The sequence below is a fragment of the Heliangelus exortis genome, chromosome 2 (genome assembly GCF_036169615.1).
Source record: "Heliangelus exortis chromosome 2, bHelExo1.hap1, whole genome shotgun sequence".
Classification (NCBI taxonomy): domain Eukaryota; kingdom Metazoa; phylum Chordata; class Aves; order Apodiformes; family Trochilidae; genus Heliangelus; species Heliangelus exortis.
Genome location: NC_092423.1, coordinates 96,622,790 through 96,645,421, shown reverse-complemented (window position 1 = coordinate 96,645,421; position 22,632 = coordinate 96,622,790). Strand labels below are relative to the sequence as shown.

The following is a 22,632-nucleotide window of genomic DNA, read 5'->3' as shown; positions in this document are numbered from 1 at the left end:
TCTGACACAATACACACAGCCCTACCACCAATAACACAAACCAGTCTGAAAGGGAAAAACATGAAAATAGTGTTGTAAAGTATTTTCTCATAAATTGACTTCAAAAAGATTATTCTAAAACCTGAGCTCAGTCTAAGAGTAATACTGACAATTATAAAACAGGGGGCTTAATGCATAAGCTTCTGAGTAAAAAGATATCTTTCTATTACTGTTAACATTTCACTTTTTTTTTGCAGCTAGAATTTTTTTTCGATTCTGTATCAGAATTTACAATGTAAGAACTTGAGACTTCCATGGTTCCTTTGGGAGACAATATGTATTTGTTTGATGTACTGCAGTTTTGAATATAAAACCACAACTCAGCTAAAAAATAGGATTTTCACCTCTGGAAAGTACATTATTACAGAGTTGCCATACAATAAAGACCCATTACAAAAATGGGTTCCTGCGAATGAAAACTTCATATCTAGCCTCTGTAATATAGATAACTTGTTTTCTAATTTCTTACAGACAATATAAAATACTTACACACTTAAATAAAAAATAAATAAATAAATAAATAAAAGAAATAGCCTTTAACTCTCAAATGAAAGAAAGATGAATGTATGCCTCACAGGATATAATCAGATAACACTAATGCACTGATGCTAAAGAAGCTGTCAAGATCTATTGACTATACTGATGGACTGAAGTATACATTGTCCATTTAACCTTCAACACTGATGTAGTGATTTGTAGTCTGTTGACTTGTTTACTATTGGTATCTTGTGCTTGTGTAATAGCAGGAAGTAATGAAGGCGTAACATCTTAGATAAGAAGAAACAAAAAAAGGAAATTTTTTAAGTTCACTTTTTCTGTTTTTCAGTAGTGTCTCTAGTATGTAAAGTTTTTGTTATATATGAATTACTGAAATATTTCCACCAGGTCAAGAGTTCTTGCATAGTAATAATATCCTCTACATTTTGTTAATTTGTCCAGATTATATTCTGACTCAAAACCTGGTACTCACCAGGTATTCACCATAATCACTGTATTCACCATAGGATATGAAGATGTGTATCATATGAACAGAGTGGGTATGATGACCATAGTTTTTGTAGACGTAGCCACACTTTACAAGAGACAAACTGCTAAAAAGAACTCCATAAAACAATATCACTGCCCCTGTATAACACAATAATTTTGATGTTGTAAAACCCCTTTGCCAGTCCTCTGCCCTTCTAAACATCAACTGCTCCCCACTGCGTATGTACATATGTTAGATTTTTTTTTAAATGCAAGGACCCTTACAGCGTTTGGAAACTATTAGCAGCATTGAGTACAAGAAGATATCTGAGAGAATACTAGGGCAAGATTTTTGTTGCTGAAAGCAGAGTTTTACTTCTTCTAGTTATTGAGATTTCTTTACTAGTGACTGGTGAAAAATTTGCATTCATAAGTATACCAGCTGATTTATTCCCTAGAAGAATTTTGCTACACTCACAATAAGCACTGTATGGTGATTTTTCTCAGATGTATATGGTTAAATTAGAGAAGGTGAAACCTGATTTTAGTTACCATGGTTAGTTTTGCATCCTACTCTATGTTTTTCTACTGAAAGTGTGTTTTGTATATTCTCTACCTAGCCTATCGTTCTTGTAATCCAGACAGAAAACAATGGCCTCTTTCTACATTGCAAGAATAAAATATACTTACTTAAAAGTGCACATCAGCCTTTGTGATAAACATTCACATGGAAAATGTTTTTGTGATTTCAAATACTGAAGTTCTAATTTAGTATTCTTTAATCAATACCTGAATTTGGGAATGTCTTAAAAATTAATATTTCCTCATTATTCTGCTTAGTCTATTCAAATGTAAAGTATATACAAGTAAAGTATAGTATATACAAGTAAAGTATATACATTAAAATGTATATACTTTGTCAAATTATATATATTGTTCTCTATGCACTTCATCAAATCACAATTTTCCTGATCTATTTTTCTTAGGATGACAATGGTGTTGACATTAGTATATTATAAGAAGCTATCTTTTCTGCAGTCTCATGATGTATTTCCATGTGTTTGATTAAGTAGTGCTGTTATTGATATCCAGTTTCAACAGATATCACTGATTCATGAGAATGAGTTAGCCTTGTGTATTTTTGTACATTCTGACTGAAAATACATTGTTTGCTAAAGGCTTGCTTTATTTTTTTTAGTTCAACATATGTCAGCCTGTTGTCTTTTCCATTCTTCAGTTTAGCATTCCTCTAGTGATGTTTTAATTGGAAAATGAGAAGTGTTGTAACATTTGTATAATCACTGACTTTTAGGATTCTTGTTTGGGATTTATCCTACTGTAACTCAATATAAAAGTTAGACCCTAGTATTTGTAGGTCAACGGATGTGTGTTTCACCTCTGACGCTCCTCTGAGTAAGCACAAGAACGTTTAGGAGATGCTGTCAGATAATTTTGAAGCACATTTGAGGTATTCAGAATGCGGTATTCAGAATAAGAACTTCAGAAAACCTTTTCAAATCTGTTTTATATACTTAGAGTTATAGTTTGAGAGATAGTTGAGTAACCAGACTTCAGTTTTAAAAAATGCCTGGGTTTTTTTTTTTGGTTTTTTTTTTTTTTTTTTAATGATTAAATCTGGAATAGAAAAGTATATTTAGAAAGGTGTTTGGTGCAGCATGACAAACTAAGACTATAGATATATATATGATGCTTTCTTTCAATACTTACCTGTAAGGTAAGATTTATTTTTTTTTCCCTCCAAAATAACTTTCCTTATGGGACCATGCTCCAGATGACAGGTATCCCATTAGTTATGGCAGGTATGCTTAAAATCTGATGCAATCTTTAATAAAAAAATAAACTCGTTTCATCAAATAATATTAAAGCAGAATGAAGGTGAAAGAAATTAATGTGCATTTCAATTGATAAGTATCTTCAGTACAAAATATTGTCACAAAAATGATGCAGTTTAACCAATCACCACATTTTCTACAGAAAAAACCCCAAACCTACAATTTTCTGAATTAGGCGTTTTTACCAGTGAATATTACATCCACTTCCTATGTCTGTGTAGCATGGCATATTGTATTTAACATGACCTAAGAGAAAATTTGAATAAGACAAAAAGAAGTACTAATTCACACTGCTGAAATAACCAGGGAGAATTTTGTCCTTGAAAAAATAACAAAGTTTTGTCATTAGTTCAGAGAATCCTTGCTTCGTTCTCAGGGTATGACTAGTTTCACTATTCAAGTAATTGGGAAATATTCACTAGTGAGAGACTGCAAATATTGATGTGAGAAATAAGTGAAGTCATAAGTGAAACAGTTTTGCAGTAACATCACTTCATAATAAAATTCCCAAATCACTTATATAGGAGCTGGATTTTGAAGCTAAGACAAGCTACACACTGAGGATAGAAGCAGCCAACATGCACGTTGACCCTCGCTTCCTGAGTCTAGGACCCTTCAGTGACATGACAACAGTGAAAATAATTGTGGAAGATGTTGATGAGCCTCCCGTGTTTACTTCCCGCCTGTACTCCATGGTGGTGTCTGAAGCAGCAAAGGTTGGCACTATCATTGGGACTGTAGCAGCCCATGATCCAGATGCCTCAAACAGTCCTGTCAGGTAATTATAAGATGTCATAATTATTTATTTACTTAAATAAATAATTGCAAGTTGTACTGTATTGCAAATTGTCCATATTTTTGTGGGAGAGTCTTAGGTTACACTGAAAGCAATTTGTTCCCTTGCAGAGGGAGTTTGAGATGTTTTAGGAGGTTACATATTTTGACCTTTGTATTCCTGAACTACCAACCCTTTGAAAAAATAATATATTTAAACCTCTGTGAAGCAAATAAAAGAAGATATAATTTTAGAATTGCAAAGAAAAAAAACCTTCAATATGTTGCTCATATTTCTATTTCTCTAAGTTTAGGAAGGGTCTATGACTAGCCTTCACAAGTTATGTTCTCTTATGTCAACCAAGACAAAAAAAAATACATATATATATATATACATAATATACATATCTGTGTTGTTTAGGGCATAAATGAAAAGGAGTTTCACAGGTACAGAACTCATTTGTATGTCATCTTTTCTGGTGACCTTCAATTTTGTAATTTCATGCATTGAAGCTGAACTAGGGATTCTAGTGTAGCTTTTGTAATTTCTAAAGCAGAAATCTTAAATTTAAAAAATTAAGCATTTATTTCACTCCTAGAGGTGATATCATTGTTCATTTTCTCTCTTTATATATTTGCAACATATTCAAAATAGCTGATTCCTATCATGCACAAACAACTCCTAGATGGATGGTTGGCACAGATTTACTTGTGAAATTTATCTTTGCTGAGCTCTTTCTTTGCTGTGGCAGTGTTTTCTGTCACTGGCATTAGCATCTGGTCTATAATACCTGGTTTAGCAGAATCATGTAGAGTAGGATTAAACCCAGTTTCATAAATGCAGCCCATGCTTAGAATGATTTTGACTCCTGTGTTAACATAGGGATGAATTTAGTCACCTTGATCAAGTCAAATGTTACAAGTCTATTGTAAAATATATTTATATATATCACCAACTTATCTAGCATCTTGAATATTTCTTCTTCAAAGTTTCTGGAGTGTGAGGGGGAGGAAAAAGAAATAGTGGGGGTTTATGTATATGCTTGTGATCCTGTTATATACATTGTTGAGGGTCAGATCACATAATTGAAAGCTGTCTTGCATCTGCTGTGATATACATCACAGCCAGATTCATCTAAAATTGGAATATGTTGAGGAGAATTAATGCATAATACCTTTCATGATCTATTTAAGAAGTTTATATTATTAATCTATAAATAAGTATTCCAAATTCTGAACAATGGATTACATTATATTGATTAAAAATTTGGGGTTTTTACAGTTCAGAAAACATTGAAATTACATGATCAGCCAGAATTTAAACCTTTACAATGCTTGGGGAAGGAGTTAAAGTAATAAATATTTTGAAAATAAGAGGTTTTCTCATAAGGACCAGAGAACTATTGATGTTTGAACTAGCTTAAATAAAGGATTTAAAACTCCTGCAGCTCAAAGATTTTCAAGTATTAATGGCTGCAAGGAATTAAAGGATTAAAAGTATTTAAAATAGCTTTTTTTAGAATTTGAATATGGGGACAATGCTTGTAAATAAGTTAAGAAAAACTGCTTGCTTCCTATGAAAAAAAAATATTTTTTATTTTTGTTTCATAAGAGTCTGTTAACCGATTTATATAACTTCTTTGCATTCCCTCCTCCCCTCCCCTCTCCCCTCTCCCCTCTCCCCTCTCCCCTCTCCCCTCTCCCCTCTCTCCTCTCTCCTCTCCTCTCCTCTCCTCTCCTCTCCTCTCCTCTCCTCTCCTCTCCTCTCCTCTCCTCTCCTCTCCTCTCCTCTCCTCTCCTCTCCTCTCTTCTCCTCTCCTCTCCTCTCCTCTCCTCTCCTCTCCTCTCCTCTCCTCTCCTCTCCTCTCCTCTCCTCTCCTCTTCTCTCCTCTCCTCTCCTCTCCTCTCCTCCTACTGTAACACATCTCAGCTTTAAGATTTTGCAGCCAAGAGGGAGAGATACAGCAAAGAATAAAAGTGTATATTACAACATTATATCTGCAAAGTGCCATATTTTAACTATCTTCCATAATTCTTTCCTTCCCCGTTGTTCAAAGGGTTTGGTTAATGTTGTAATCTCATGTAATCTAATATATCATCAGTGTGACAGCAATTGTAATGGTCACACTTGGTCTGATTCCAACATTTTAATACATCTTTAGTGTAGGGAAGTGCTCTAGAGTACATACTTGATCTAAATGAAAGTGCAGGAATCTTACCCAGTATTAAATTGAATGTCAAGAATATTCCAGTTGCAGATCTAAATCTGCCCAAACAACTGCCTCTTTCTCTTGAAATGAAACACCCTCAGGCATTTTGATATTTTCCATCATGCTATTTACTGTTTGCTAAGCAGCTCATTTCCCCTTCCTGAAACAAATTTGAAGGTAAAAGATATGTCAAGCCAAAGAGTTAAGGGCATGATCCTGTATTTGTCTAATGACAATAAAACATCAGGAGCTGACAGTGATGACATATAACACGACCTACTCTGCAACATCCCTCTTTTTTTCCCTTCCCCCTGGGTGATGCAGGGGCTCTCTGCTGGTGATAGAAAGTTCTCTGCTCAGACTGCCAGCCCCATGGGGATGGTACAGCCACGTAGCAAACTTCTGACACACCTTCTCCTGAACTGGGGTTCAGGATGATGGTGTTCTGTGAATAAATGAAGGTTTGGCAGAGACAAAAATAGAGCAAAGAGGAAGAAAAGTGAGGGGAATACCTATATAGTGTCACTTAAGAAGACACTGTGGGAACAGAACCCACCACTGTCACCAAAAGTCATTGTGTAAATGTCTCTCCTTTGCATACAGCTTTGTTTCTCTCAACACCCCAGAGAAACTGGACAAAACCAAGCTCAAAATGGGGAAAGAGGGGAAACCCTTTCTCTTTTACAAGAAATCAATGAAAGGTTTTTAAAAGTTTTAATTGAACATAAATAAAAAGTTTTCTTTCATCCCTCACCTAGGTACTCAATAGATCGAAACACAGACCTGGAGAGGTATTTCAATATCGATGCCAACAGTGGAGTCATTACAACTGCCAAATCTTTGGATAGGGAAACTAATGCTGTTCACAATATCACAGTTTTGGCTATGGAGAGTCGTAAGTACTAATTTAAACATTTTTATTGTTTCTTCATGTTCAAAACTTAAACCTTGGTTGTGATCAACTGCATTGAGAGAAATTGTGACAGCTTCAAACCATGACAAACCAAACAACTTACTTCTTTACTAGTTCTTACTTCTTTATTAGTTCTCTGGCCTGCTATTTTAAAAACTCTCAGTTCTTGCTTTTAGTGAAGTTAATTTAATATCTAACCTGAAAGCTAGCAGTTATCATTTAGTATGAATTCATCTTGCATTCTCATAAGTAACATTTTTATCTAGGAGACCAGCATAGAAACCAAAAATTTTACTGGGTAGTAACAAAACTGACAAGGTAGCTAAAGGACATACCTGAAACAAGTGAGAGTCTAGGAGCACAAGTAATAACTTAGAATTCTTTAATTTTTGTTCATGGCCTGCTTAGTTTTTAATGTATTAGATCAGCAGATGAAAAATTTGGTGTCAAAATTACTTACTCCTCTGGTATTTCACATGTTGAATAACAAAACAAAACAAACACCGTGTTCTACATTTGGATGCATTGTTTTAAATGCTTATAGTATTTACTAAAATGTTATTGCAATACCTTAAAAAAGATAGATTAGTATTTGAAGTTTGCACAGTTTTTCAGTCTGGCCTGATCTATCAATAATATCTTCACCACTACTTGTGCTAAAGCAAAACAAAGCAAAACAAAAGAGAAAGAAGCAATCTTTCTTTTTCCTGCTGAAAAACAGAAGTGTTGGCTAGCAAAATAAGTATAGCACACATAGAAATCCTTTATACTTAGTCCAAAAATAACTACTGTTCAAGATTAAATTGTGATATTGGACCATGAACAGATTCATAGTCTAGCTAGAGATGAGTACTAGTATAAGAATATGGTTCATATTTAAGGTATTCAACATGTGACAGTATTGAATTTTTTATTTTTATTTGTATGTGTACTTTAATTACTTTGGGGCTTGGCAGCACAGCTTCCTCTTTTTTCTTTCTGTTATACTTGTGTGATGGAATTCTGATTTTAACTTCTTACTAGCCTGATCAATATGAATTGCAGAAGAATTAATTTAACCCACAATAACCATGCTATTCACAATCTGGATAATGCTGTTCTGTCTATCTATACCCCTTGGTGATGGTTTTACATCCTCTTGATTTTATCCTTCCAGATGATGTAATTCAGTGCTGTGATTATTGGGCTAGGTTTTCAGTTTGTCCCTGAGAATAAAATCTTAGTTCAAGTTTAAGTGGCTGGAAAAACTGAATATTGTTTCCCCTAGGTCCAGAAGACCAAGACAGGAACTTCCTTTGTCTTTCTAGGAGGGGGTGTAATAGTTTTGACTGTCTGTGTCAAAGAAGAATGCAAATTTAAAACATACTGTCTCAGACTATTTTAAGAAACTTGCAATGAATGCTTGATTGTTTTTTTGACTTCTTTTCCTATAGAGAATCCAGCACAGATTGGGAGAGGCTATGTAGCCATCACCATCCTTGACATCAATGACAATGCCCCTGAGTTTGCCATGGAGTATGAGGCAACAGTATGTGAAAATGCTCAGCCTGGTCAGGTATGGTATATTTTATGTTTATTTTTTCCTTATGAAAGCCTGACAGTTTTAAGACAAAATATAATCAGCTTATGGCATTAAAAATGATCCTTTGATGTGCAGCACAAGAAAATATTAATCATACCGTAACATCTTCACAGTCTTTCTCTGAAGAGAAAGATTCAGGTGTAATAATTGCTTTTTCAAGGTGCTATTAAAAGCTCTGTATTACCGATGTAACTTGTAATAATCTTGCTAAACTCAGCTAATTTTGTATAATATTAAGAATGCATACTTACTCCTAATTTTCTGGGAAGTGGGAAGTCATAACATGGAAATTATTCTTAGGCTAATGACCTACCATTCCTAAAATAAGCACACACTTTTATTTCCCTTGGGAAGTATGGGCCATAAGGCCACAATCATACAAGGAAAATGTATTCCTGTCATATTCCTCAGTATTTCTAATCCCCAACTGTCTTTCAAATAGTCCGAAACTCAACTAGGAGTACCTGGTGTTGTCTGTCTTTCATGTCTGGACTTTTCCTCTATAATTTGCAAGACCTCTGAAAATATATATATATTTTCTCATTCTCTTTTCCTATAAAACTAGTAGATGTTTCACCCATATGAATACCACATATTCCCTGTGAGACTGCAATTTTTTTTCTTTCTCCCAGAATATTGCCCTTCTTGTAGCAGATGTTGTTTATTGCACATTTCAAAATCACAACACAATTTAAATTCTTAACAGAAAACACTATGATTGTTATTTTATATTCGTGAGAAAACAGAATATGCATGCTTTTATTGCAGTACGTTTTTCCTGTGATCTAGTCAGAACTGTTAGCTCTATTCAATTTTTATTGATTGTAAGCAATGGTGACACTTCTTTAGAGACAGATTTGACAGACATTTTAGAAAATAAAATTGGAAAAATAGTAATAACAATAAAAAATAAATCCCAGAAAATACCAATATAACTATGAGTTGGCTTTTTAATTTTCATTGTATTAAAAACCAACCGACCAACAAACCAAACCAACAGAAAAACAACCAAAACCCAACCGGAATTAAAATGCTCAAAAGCATAATCACCTTCTTGTATAAGTTTGCAGTGTTGACTGCAGCCTCTGGTGAGTACATTAATGGTCATCCAGAAGGTACCTCTTTTTCACTGCTATGCAGTTTCTATTCCAAGCTCTGGCAAATTACAGGCCCTAACTTTCTCACAGATAGTTGTTTTGGACAATAAAATTAGTACAGGGAAATAGTCAAGCCACATGTTAGTTTTAATAGTGTCTTTACAGGCTTAGGATATTAGAAAACCAAAATGCTGTATGACCAGGACTCAAGAGAGGTCTAATATTTGATTAGTAATAGAGTGGTTATGCAACAGGCATGTATTTATGTTTCTTACCATTTAAAAAAATGAAACCCTGATGTATTTCAAAACAGGTGATCCAGAAAATCAGTGCAATTGATAAAGATGACCCACCAAACGGCCATCAGTTCTACTTCAGTTTAACTGCAGAGGCAGCAAATAACCACAATTTTACACTGCAGGACAACAAAGGTAAATATTCACAGCTAACACCTTTCATTTTTAATGTACCATGCTTATTATGACCTACATGAACTTCTATTCTAGTGAGGACATAAACTACAAACAATCTGCAAAGTAAGTTTATCTGGAGATTATTGGTCAAGGGAGTTATGTTGTTTGAATCAATTAAAGCCTTAAGCCAAACAGAGCAGCTTCAAATATTTTATTTTATTTATTTTTTCCCCCTCTTCTCACTTTTTTCTTTGTATTTATAGGTTGTTAGCTAAATAAGATTTTGCCTTGGGGCAGTGACTGAAAAATGGCCAGGAAGTCATTATTTATTAATATAACTCAAGGGCATAAAAAAAGAGTATACGGTAAATTAAGAGAGGTTTTTTGTTTGTTTATTTGTTTGGCTTTTTTTAGGGGTTTTTTTGGTTTTTTTTTTTTATGTGTGTTTTTTTAAAACTCATCTTTTGGTTTCGATAATGGAAGCTGCCCACAATAGTTACACAGACTTCTTATGACTATTTCCCAAAAAACTTATTCAAAGATTCCCATTGACTTCACGTTCCCACTAATTAGTGTTCTCATTTGCTGCTCTGCATAGCATGGCAGCTGGGCATGTATCAGTCAGTTTAGCTATCAGCTGAAGAAAATAGAACTAAATAGACACAATATTACTCTTGCATTGCTCTTTTATGGATCAGTACTAAAGCAGAGCTTTAGTCGTCCTTATTAATAAAACAAGAAAAAGAGACATATGGTGAACTAAAGGATACTGTTTGTACAAGCAGACTTTGAGCAACATTCAGTAAGTATAACATGGGACCTAAAAAAGTTCTCTCAAACAGCTAATTATTGCCTTACGCTGCCTGCAGTTACTGACACAATTTTCTTCATTTGAGGAGCTTGAAGTTTGATAATAAAGACTGCGTATAATAATAAAAATACATGAGAATAAGACTCCATCCAGAAATGTGACATTGCTACAAAAACTTTAAAGTACATGTACAAGTACGTGCACATGTACATCAAGTACAAATGAAAAGACAGGCCCTCTTCCAGAGGATTTATAAGCTGGAAAAAAAGTTGTGATATCATTTTTTCAATGCCATTAAAATCAGTGGAGTTAAAGACACAGCAGCAGTTGCCTCCTTCAGTATTGAGTAATTTTAAGCACATCTCAGAACATGCTATATGAAGAAGTGCTTGAATATTTTACCAGATAGGTCATAATAGGTGAGACGGTGAGATAACTTTACAGGGCTATCAATGTAAGTGTATATAGGTAGGTAGGTGGGCAGACAGGCAGACAGATAGATAGACAGGCAGACCAACCCACCAACCTTTTCTGTACATTTTAGGAGATGTAACTCCCTACCTCTCAGGAGCTGTCAACTTGTATTGAACACAGTGAGTTTTGCACATATTTTCTGGAACACTTGGACTTTTTAATCACCCAAATCAGAGCAGCATCAAACCACACATTTTAGATGATTATATTAGTCATCTTGATTCTCAGATGAGGCTGGAAACAAATGCATGCCTTTGTTACTTTGTGCAATTACCTGGTTTTCTGCACCAGATGGAATATTTTTTTGCGTTCAAAAAATATTTCATTTGTCTTTGGAACTTATTCTACTATTAATATGTTCATCTCTTCCATTAATATGCTATCTTTATCTGTAAATAATCGAAATAGTCCCCTGAAAATTAGAACTGAATCAAGTATGTATATACTTAACATGATCACTGAAGAATGATGGGTTTTTTCTTTTTTTTTTACAAGGGTGTCATCTTCAGCTGTTTTCTCAAGAGTATGGAACTGTGAGCTTAACTGAAACAAAATAGACCTCTGCAATTTTGATTCACCTTTTGTGGGCGAAAAGAAATATTTATTCAGTTAGTTAGTTTAGTTTGGTTTAATTTCTCAGGCGATCTCATCTCTGCAGCTTAATAAATACACGACCAGAAAAGATAATCTTTTTGAAATAAAAGAAATGTCTTTATAAAGTCTTTTAAGTGAAAGACACTCTTTAGAGTTTTTTATTTTAGGAAGGTCATGGATTTTATCATCTTTTTATTTCTTTGTCTAGACAACACTGCAACAGTATTAACCAGAAGAAATGGGTTCCGAAGACAGGAACAGTCTGTTTTCTACTTGCCAATATTCATTGTGGACAGTGGATCACCCTCGCTCAGTAGCACCAATACCCTCACCATCAGAGTCTGTGATTGTGATGCAGATGGTATTGCACAGACATGCAATGCAGAAGCATACATCTTGCCTGCAGGACTTAGCACTGGAGCACTGATAGCAATATTGGCCTGTGTCTTGACACTGCTAGGTATGTCTGCTTTCTGTTATCCTTCTTTCCCACTCAATGTATAGTAGAAAAAGATATATATTTATATAAATACTTGTATATAAGCCTCAACACCAATACCCAGCGCCCCAATTTCTGTAAAGAGGGACACATAACATTCCAGGTAGAACAGCATTTTGTATCATGAGACACATAAAAACTTTAGTTTGGGATTTTCAAGCTCAGATCCTTTAATTTTATGTCAAGAGGCCTCTAGGCTTATATATGAAACAATCATAAAAGAGAAAAGATTATTTCCATCAAATGTAAGAGAGACAATGCAGTTTATGGAAGTATTCAGTTTAGCATACTCAAAATATATATCAGTTTGTAAACTTTTTCCATAAAAACTTAATAATAACTTTTTAAAGATTTGTTGATTTGCAAAGAACAAAAAGCTTTCAGAAAACTCATCAGGTGTAATTTACTGATGGGAAGCATATTTTATTGAACACCTTCTATAGAACGATCTTCTCTTACCTCTACATCTGGTAGCACAATTGCATTTTATGTTGTGCAGTGACACTGCAACTAGATCAAAGACAGTGTAAAAAAGTGCAATTCTGTCAACACCCTACATTGGTCAGCATTTCTCCTATCATGCCTATTCCTTGAACAAAATGACTGCACTGTAGTGGTAAAGGCCCAAGCTGAGGGCTAAAGATGGTTCATCCTGCAGGATGCAGGTGAGTTTTGTTTATTGTCAGCAAGTACATTTTAGCAAGGTCACTGAATCTATCACTATCTCTACAATTAATCCAACTGAGTTACTGAATACTTATATATAGAAAGTGATATTTCCAGTTTTCCATCTTTGTGACACAAAAGCCTAACAACATAACATTGTTAAACTCACTCAGCACATGGCTAGACCTAGGTGTAAGGAGAAGCTGAAGACTGAGTACCAAAATTTTTAGTGAACATTTTGAATATACTATTTTTCTGGTAGCATTTATAGACCATTTATGCATCCAAATGAACCTTATTTGGACATAAAGTAAGTTCAAAAAAGTGTATAAAAGATTCACTTGTATCAACAACTCGTATTGTAGAAGAACACCTATTAAAACTTTACTCCAATTACCTTAAAAAAGTTCTGCATTGATAGCAATTCACTTCATCCAAAAATGAACGTCACCATTACTTTCATATATATAAAGTGAGTTTCTGAAGATTACAGAAGAAACTACTGTAGATAAAATGAAGTCTGTCCTGAGCAAAAGCTTTTCTTAAATAGGTGCAATAGAGCACTGAGTGGAGGCACAGCATGTCACTAGGCAAGAACTTGTTTATTCTCCCCAGTACACCAGGGTCCAAATATAACCAATAAATCAAAGAACCCGAGTTTTTATTCCAGTCATTTTTAGACTGTGCCAAACAAGTATTTGGCAAAGAATTAAGGATAAGCCCTCTGAACACAGTGTTTGAATAATGATCTGTTCGCTGAAGAGGGATTTGGCATATGACCACCTTATTATTGATTTTATTTGTCAAAAAATTGGACTTCCAAATACAGATGTCTGAATGTATCACCACTGTTTATCCAAATAGACATTTGCAGGTGCTGTCATCACTTCCAATTTAAACTTTTCCTTTTGGGTACAATTCAAAGCTGCAGGCACAGTTTGGGCTGCATTGTACGCTAACCCTGGTTTTGCATCCTGCACTTTGGTATTGTACCTGCTGCTGGCTTGTTTCCAGTCAGGTGTCAGTATTCACAAGGAAAAGGTTCCTAAGCATCACTGCTGTCTATTGAAAACCCAGTCAAGTGTTGATGCTTGTCTGGTCCCAGAGCCTTTCTTTTTCTCTTAGTCATTCCTGTAAGACATTTTTCTGGAAGCAGCTGAATGGTGGTAATGCTAGGAATTTACTTTCTCTTTTTTATTTTTTCTTTTCACATCCATTCCTGAGGAAAAAAAAACTTAAGATTACTAGCACAGCATTAAAAATAGGCTCCATCTGTTTGCAAATGGTTCCTGCGCTGGGACCAAGAGATGCACCATTTTATGCAAGAGTTTATCAGTGAAAAGAGGGGACAGGCTACCAGATGACATTTTTTTTTCTGACCTAAGATTAATACACAGTGCAAATCCAGTCACATTCATCAATATCATCTCAATGTGAGTGCCAGCTCTAAAATGGCTGAGGCATGAGATTTGCATAAATATACTGTATATATGCATTTCAGCACTATTTTCTTGATTTGTCAACAAGCTCTTATCTTCTTAAAGTTAGTGTGATGCATTTTGATATTTGTTCTTGCTGCATACATCCTGTACTCTAATAAATAACCACTTATCTTGACCAAGTCTCAGTCTGTCACAGTGGGATTTCATAGTATTATTTTTTTTACTTACCAATCAGTTTTAGATAAACACAATGTTTTCACTGACACTAAGAAGGAAGAATGTTATTAAATCATTCTAACTCATTATAATTGCATATAACACAGTGCAGGCAATTTTTAAAAACTGAAATAATTTTAAAAGTTAAAAACACTTTACCAAAATCTTTATCTATCCTCATATTGAATGATGAAGATTAAATTCTATGTTCTATTCCACAAGAAATTTCCAGTACTTTGCTAATTAATCAAAACAGCTTTACAATTATTTGCTCTGAAAGGAAGCTATATTTTAAAGAAAAAAAAAAAAAGCGTTTGCAATTTATTCTGTAAAAAGCATATGAAAACCTAGTTTGTATTCGTTTTAGTCTCTACATAATTTTTAGAAAGCAAGTGGGATTTTTTTAACTCCTCTGAAAATTATTGTAATTTAATTCAAGGTAATTTGTTTTTCAGTAAGCATCTTCCAGATAAAAGAATTGCTTTTGTAGGAAGTGCTTAGCACAAAATGCATAAATAAAATCACAGAAAAAAAGAATGTGGACCTGTAAATAATCCAGTCATATTTGAAAGGTTAAAGATTTTCTTTGTATTGAAACAATGGAAAGGTAGATTGGCATAATGATTTATTTATTTTTTTAATCTTCCATACATCTGAATGCAATCTATTTGTAACACCTTTTTTTCTTAGAAATACTACTGACAGACTTATATTAGTGTGATATTGAAGCTTATAAGTTAATGATACCTTGATTAAGCTTCAAAATACACATTTAGATTAGTATTTTTTTTCATTTGAAAGATTAGGATTTTATTATTATTATTATTATACCTACAAGAATGCAATTAAATCACCACAAAATTGACTGATTTTTTAACAAAAAAAAAGAAAAAAAAAAAAAGTGATTCAAGTCAGAAGGATCTTGTTCTCTAAGTAGGTAAAATGCATACAGAATAGGATTGTAATATGTATGGGGGTTTTTTGAGTGTTAGAAGTGATACATCTATAACTGGTTTTATTTGGGGGGGGATCCATATTAGGTTATTTAAAACATGGTTAAGTATACGATGAAGAAGCTATTTTCTGAAAGGTATAGAGCTTATTGGGGTCACTCAATGTGGGCATTTAAAGGTCATGGTTGCTTTTCAAGTATCAGTTCAAATTGATTAAACCCTCCTTATATATAAAGCTTGTTAACAGGGAATTAAATGCACATTTCCTGTCTTTGCTTCGCTAATCCTCCAGTCTCATCTCACTTTACTGTCAAGGTGTAAGTAACTACACCAGGTTACAAGTGTGCAGCTTAGATGGCTGAGGGTCTCCAGTCTTCATCTTTATAAATCATGACACACCTAATGAGTAAACCAATGTGCACATTTGCTCACAGCTGATGCAGTTTATTGCTATAGTCAATGCCAGGCTTAGGTTGTATCATACAAGGAATGATAATGCTTGCCATGAAGCTCTGTCCCTGACCGGATAGCTCTGCATCCAGTCTTCTCCCTAAGGTTGTCTCAGGTCTTTCCTGGCTTCCTTACAATTATGTTGCAGTTGCCTCGAGTACAAAAAGAAAGATTTGTACTAAAACAGAGAAATGTGCTCAGGTGACCTAAACATGACTTTTTACCAAACCATAGCAAAATGGAAATTTCGTAATAATTCCATAAAGCACACTGAAAAACTGCAAAGCAAAAATCCACACTTGTATTCAAAGGTGTTTGTTTAAAGATGGATTTGGGTGAATTGAAACTCCTGATATTTTCATTAAATCTGTACTGACAAAAGGATAAAACTACATATTACCACAGGTAATAGGAATATAAATGGTATTTTCCCCTGGCTATTGTACCTGTTAAACAAAACCAACATTTCTAATAATTCAGGTAAATCAGAAATAAACACGACTAATAAAGATCAGTCTTTATTAGTCTTGGTTATTTAGTCTTCTTTGTTTTTTTTTTTATTTATTTGCTTTTTAAATGATTTTTTATTTGTTATTTGCTATGTTACCACGTGTGAAATCAGTATTACCATTTCATATCTTTAGCATAAGTTTGGTGTACCCGTATGGAGCCAAACTATGGAGCCAAAAAGTGAAATACACATATCTTTAAACCTTTTCCTTTGTATTATTTCTTCCCTAAAACCCATAATATTAGGTTTTCTAGATGCTCTGACAGTCAGTAATTACTGACTTATCTCTGATTTTGTGATAAACGTAGGAGAAAAAACATACAATGATGTAATGAGATAGGGATGAACGTATTTTGCACCTGATTTAGATATTGGTGAAATATCTTTTGGCATGTACTCATCTCTGCAGTTTCTGCAATGCACCTAAAGCTTTATTCATTTAGAGGTTAAATTTTATTGTTCATAGCTGTTGGAAAGGCTAGAAATTAATAATCTCAGAAAGCCATCTAACTGCTATAATATTTAACCTTTAGAAAGAAGACGTATTTTCCTTGCCTTCAAGCAAGTGTGAGATGTACAAGGAATACTGTATAAAACATTCATATTATCTTGATTTTTATTGTACCTTTAGGCAGACCTGCCTACTAAGTTTCCTATTTTTCACTTATTAGCAGGTATTTTACTTTCAAAATGAAGTATTTTAAGAGGGATAGTGGTATAAAAAAATGCTTTTACACTTAAGTAAAGGAAATTATTAGCCTCTTATATGGCAATAAAAAAAAAGCAGTAAGTTAAAAAATAATTATTAAAAAGTTATGTCGATATCAGGCTTAGCTTAAATATATATATTCATACATATGTATATCTATCTATATATATTTTACATATATACAATTTACAAATGTACTATCAGCAGGCTAATTTGTCTTCCACTTTTATATGGAAAAACGTTGATAGTGGAGTGCAATTGTCTCTATGGTGAGAATTTTATGTTCTCTGCTATATAATTCACAGCTCAATTTGTATTACACAAATATCAGAATGCTTTGAAATTCCACAAAAAACCAGTTTAAAGGTCAAAAAGCTTTTACTGTCAGACTGCTTATGTAAATATTGTTCAAAGCAAAATGCTCCAGACTCATGGCTTCTGAATTCAATACACAAGGCATGAATGAGGGAAATGCCAGGGACAAAAAAACTGAAAGTAATGCTTATGCTACGGCAATATAAAGTCACAATACATCTGTTAATAGATATATCATTACATGTGTCCCTGAAAGCTACTGAAAAAAGGGATAAAAATATTTCCTAATATATTGGTTAAAAAGTTTGGGGAAAAACAGAACTAGTTCCAGCTTTATTTTCAGACATACATGTCTCCAAAGGAAAATAGAAAGAACTGCAGAAAGATCACATTTGAAGCCATCTTATGTGTAGCCAGTTCCAAAAAGTACCTTAATGTCTGTGGACAAATGGTACAGTTTTATTCACATGCAGTCTCTGAATGACTGGTTTATTCTAACCAGGTGGTCCTGATATTAAATCATTCCTCAGGACGACTAGATTGATATTAATTTTAAAAATTCCTCCAGGAAAAGAAGAACTTTCAAGAATTGTGGTCCATCATCACTCTTGATGGAGGCCACTTTTAAGGCTACCTAGAGAGGGTCAAGCTTAATTTTGTCTGTACCGGTTTAGATGTTTATACAGTGTTTAGTTGCCCTATCAAAGTATGGTAAGTAAAGATTGTAAACTTTAGACATATGAATGTACATAATCACATATTATTGAGATTGAAAATAAACATGAAGTCGGAAGAGAATATATGAATGTGGAATGACACTTACTTTACAATGTACTGTTATTTTTACAGTCATAGCGACACCTGCTATTTTCTAGGAGTATCACTAACTCAGCAAATGCTATCCAGATGCTACAATATAGTATAAATCATTTTCTAGGAGGATAATTCACACTCCATCATGTCCCACAGATGGGTGCAATATTCATATTACTGGTTCCATATTTTGTGTGTCAGCAGTGATTTTTCTCTACCGAAGCTGTATCCGAACAAGAGGAGTTTTGAGTTAATTTCTCCCAGTTCTTTTGGCTGTCACTATTAGCTTTCAGTATTAGCTATCAGTATTAGCTTTCAAGCAGAAAGAAAATTCAAGGATTATAATTTTAAAAATAACTATATTTCTAGCACTGGCTGATACAATAAACTCCAGCCCTAGCAGTTCTCATTAGATATAATTCATAAACTTCAGCTACAGTACTTTGCAATTTATAGGAAAGTGAGATCTTATGTAAGATACTTTTAGTCTTTGAACTAAGACAGTTTTATTTTACAAATGCCTTAACAATTCAGTGTTCTCCAGTATATGTTTTTTTAATTTTTTTTTTTTTTTTTCAGCAGATTGGCTATATACCTCAATTCAGCTGCTTGTCAAATGATACTCATTAAACTCTGTTCAGGCACTTTGTGAATATGCTTTTATCACTTGGGCAATTAAGAGTTCATGAAAAGATGTGGGTTTTTTTATTTCATAGATGTGAGATCGTAATAGTCAGACTGAACCAGTCCTAAAATTTATGGTTAGATGACAGCATGGGATATAGAATTAGAGATGAAGATGTTAATCCAGAATGGTTTTGGAAATAGATTCTTTAACATCTAGAAAGGTTGCGGTTTAACTGCTGTTTCAGTAACCACTAGGTTTAAAGTTTAAAGTCTAACTGCATAAATTGCCTGCTATTTCCTTGGGTGCTTGCCTCATAAATTAATGAGTATTTTCACCACTACAGAAAAGACCAAAAGAAAAAAAGGAAAAAAAAAAAAGGAAACTTTAGCATTACTAAAACTCCAATCTTTCTGTGTTCCAGTTCTTGTCCTGCTGATTGTCACTATGAGGCGAAGGAAAAAAGAGCCCCTAATTTTTGATGAAGAGAGAGATATCAGAGAGAACATTGTCAGGTATGATGATGAGGGTGGTGGAGAAGAAGACACCGAGGCTTTCGACATGGCTGCCTTGAGAAACCTCAACATTATCCGAGACACGAAGACCAGGAGGGATGTGACACCTGAAATTCAGTTCTTGAGCAGACCGACTTTTAAAAGCATCCCAGATAATGTCATTTTTAGGGAATTTATCTGGGAAAGACTAAAAGAAGCTGACGTGGACCCCTGTGCACCACCCTATGACTCCCTGCAGACGTACGCGTTTGAGGGGAATGGCTCAGTGGCAGAGTCACTCAGTTCTTTAGATTCCATCAGCTCAAACTCTGACCAGAACTACGATTACCTCAGTGACTGGGGCCCTCGCTTTAAAAGGCTTGCAGATATGTATGGGACTGGACCAGAGTGCTTATACTCATAGCCTTGGAACCTTTCTCTGAAAATGCACTGAAGAATACTAAAACAGAAAACTCAACCTTACAGACTGAAGAAAGTTGTAAATATTTCTCCATTTTTAACCTTTTAGGTTTTTTTTTGCCTTGGTGGAACATATCTTCATTAGACTTGTCCTAGGGACTGCACTGACCACATAGAATATGAGCATTTGGTGGCATTTTTGATAAAATGAAATGCTCAACCACGTTCAAATAGATAGCAACCCTCAGATACCTTCAGAGGCAACTCACTTTCAAGAGTATGTTATGCACTGTGACCTCAATGAGCCAATGATACTCTGTAGATGCCTTTGCAGTATTGCTATATCTAGAACACAGTCTTTGATATGAGATACAGATAAGAAGAAAAAAAATTACAAATACAATATGTAATTCAATACAATGTTACAATATGTAGTATTTACAGACACAAGGGGTTTTTTTTTGATGATTTTTCTTTAGGTGTTGCATGAAGCTTGCTAGGCCAAAAGCAGAAGGAGAGATATGCAAACAAACAAAAGACCAGCAGATCTTTTTTTTTGCTTCTCTATGTTCTCAGAGCCATTTAATTCAAAGTTGCTGTAATTTTCTGGATAGTTTTTTAAAATATTACTGTTTTGTACTAAGAAATTCCACAATGTTTGTCACCAACTTACTGAAGTAGTTTACAAACAACATAAAATGAGAAATACGGAGGGGTATTCTTGTGGTTGAAAAGTTTTGTGATGCCTATGTAGGTATAGAAAAGATATTGCTATCTATTTGGTATTTTTATTATCTCTTCTGATTTGTACAGGAGAACTTATCCTTTTTTATTATTTGACATAAGTGTTATATTTATTTTGGAGCTCAAATCTCCACAGAATTCAGGTCCATTTTACTGCCTCATGGTATTAGACTTGTCAGAACATGCTGACTTTTCTCCGGTCTCAGATAAATGTAGGAAATGAAGCATGGAAATGGAGAAATTACAGTAAAGCTATCTCACCCACCATTCATCTCTCAGAAAGGAGAGCAGATAAAAGGACATGCAGTTGTTCTTCTGAACCATTACAATGTCTGAGACATTTAAGTAAAATATTTGTACATTGAGTTTTTGGAAAGAAGACTGCAGAGGTAGCTGAGAGTGTTTCTAATGCAAGATTTAATTTTCAAGGTTAAACATGCTATGTGCTTCAGAGACAGTAAACACAGGTTTTGTCCTTCCTGTTCTCTTTTGCTGCTGATGAATCAGAGTAAAAAACCTATTTTCAGTTAATTTCTTATGTTAAGCAATCTAATACTATTAATGCCAGAAATCATCTTTAGATCCTGATGCACATAAATATTTTCCCCGAAGGTATTAACTTAGTACACATAATTTCTACACTGGTTCAGGAGTGCCAAAACAGAAGTACAATTGCTGTTGGTTAAAATACTGTAAGATTTTGAAGTAGGATTTAGAATAAGACAACTTTTTTATGATTCTGACAATATTTATACTTAGTCTTTCTTGATTTATTACTAGATAGTAAGGCATATACTCAAGTAAAATAGTGGTTTTAAGTATTATTTCGGATTTTTTTTGTTTTAGATAACCCGTCAAAGAGTTCCTAAATTAGGCTTTATTCCTGCATACTTTTTTGCTTGAAATAACTTGCCTGAAGTTGCTGAGAGGTATGCAGAATTGCTTGCAGGTCTGCGCTTGTGAATAGAGGGTACTCTCTGTAGGATGATGCTCATTCTAAAAGTACTTCTTTTTAAAAGAAGGATCTTCGTAATAAACATAATTTGTGGGTGAAACCAGGTTGTGAAATTGGAAATTATTAAGGCTTTGCAGTTTTTGTAGCCCAGAATTATCAATCAGCTATGTGAAAGTGGCCTTCAGCTCCAACAGAGAAAAAAAAAATAAATTTAATCATCTGCAATACATTTGAGTTACATTTTGGTAGACAATCACTGTTTCATAATTCAGTAGATTTTCTTCCAGTTGTGTGAAATATATATATATATAAGTATACATATATATATATATGAAAGGTTTTGTAATGGAACTGAAAGATATCACCCATGACTTTTAGTCATACATGTAAGATTTTCAATAAAAAATTAAAAATAAATAAAAAAAGAAAATTAACCACGTGTATGAAGTTTAATGAGAGCGAGATGTGCTGCAGGAGGTAAGCAGGTGTTAAATCAGCAAGGTGCTGAGAGAACAGTTTATTGTTAATCTCTTTTTTGTTTGTGGGAAGGTAATTCATGTGTCTGTTGATTTTAGCACTTAACACTCACAGGAATTTAAATGTGATTAAGAGTAAACAGCTCAATTCTCTTGCTCTTCCACCTTCTATATCTGTAAAAAACGGAGAGGTTCCCCTGCTCTGAAACTGTTAAGGCTTGGGATTTTTGGGTGTGTTTTTTATGGAAAGAAATATATTTAACTATAATGCCATTAAAGCTTTTGCATACATTTGTTTTCTGTTTTACAGTTCTAAAATAACACAGTAACTTTGTTGTTACATTATATATGCTTACCTACTGTTTATATTATTGCAGTTAGGAAAGTGGAAATCCTTTACATTTGATGACAGATGTTCCTATAGTAGATACATATGGTCTGCATAATACACATACTATATAATGCTCTCCATAAGTTACCATTACTATAGATTTTCACAGTTTATTATCAGATTCTTTCTTTGAGTATATGTTACATCGCATAGGCTGATGTCAAGTATACTCTACCAACTAAATAGTGCAACATATAAGAAATATTTTCCCTATCCTGAGAAGGTTA

At 34.0% G+C, this 22,632-nt stretch overlaps 1 protein-coding gene across 1 annotated transcript in view; it reads left to right on the top strand.

The window, feature by feature from the left end:
• LOC139793035 (cadherin-7) overlaps window positions 1-21,968 on the top strand; it is a 77,987-nt gene extending 56,019 nt beyond the window's left edge. Inside the window, exons 7-12 of the mRNA XM_071737082.1 lie at window positions 3,383-3,636; window positions 6,601-6,737; window positions 8,189-8,310; window positions 9,748-9,865; window positions 11,935-12,186; window positions 19,350-21,968. Of these exons, the coding sequence (XP_071593183.1) occupies window positions 3,383-3,636; window positions 6,601-6,737; window positions 8,189-8,310; window positions 9,748-9,865; window positions 11,935-12,186; window positions 19,350-19,843 (1,377 nt within the window). The 3' untranslated portion in view covers window positions 19,844-21,968. The remainder of the gene's footprint in view (window positions 1-3,382; window positions 3,637-6,600; window positions 6,738-8,188; window positions 8,311-9,747; window positions 9,866-11,934; window positions 12,187-19,349) is intronic.
• The last annotated feature ends 664 nt before the right edge of the window (window positions 21,969-22,632 follow it).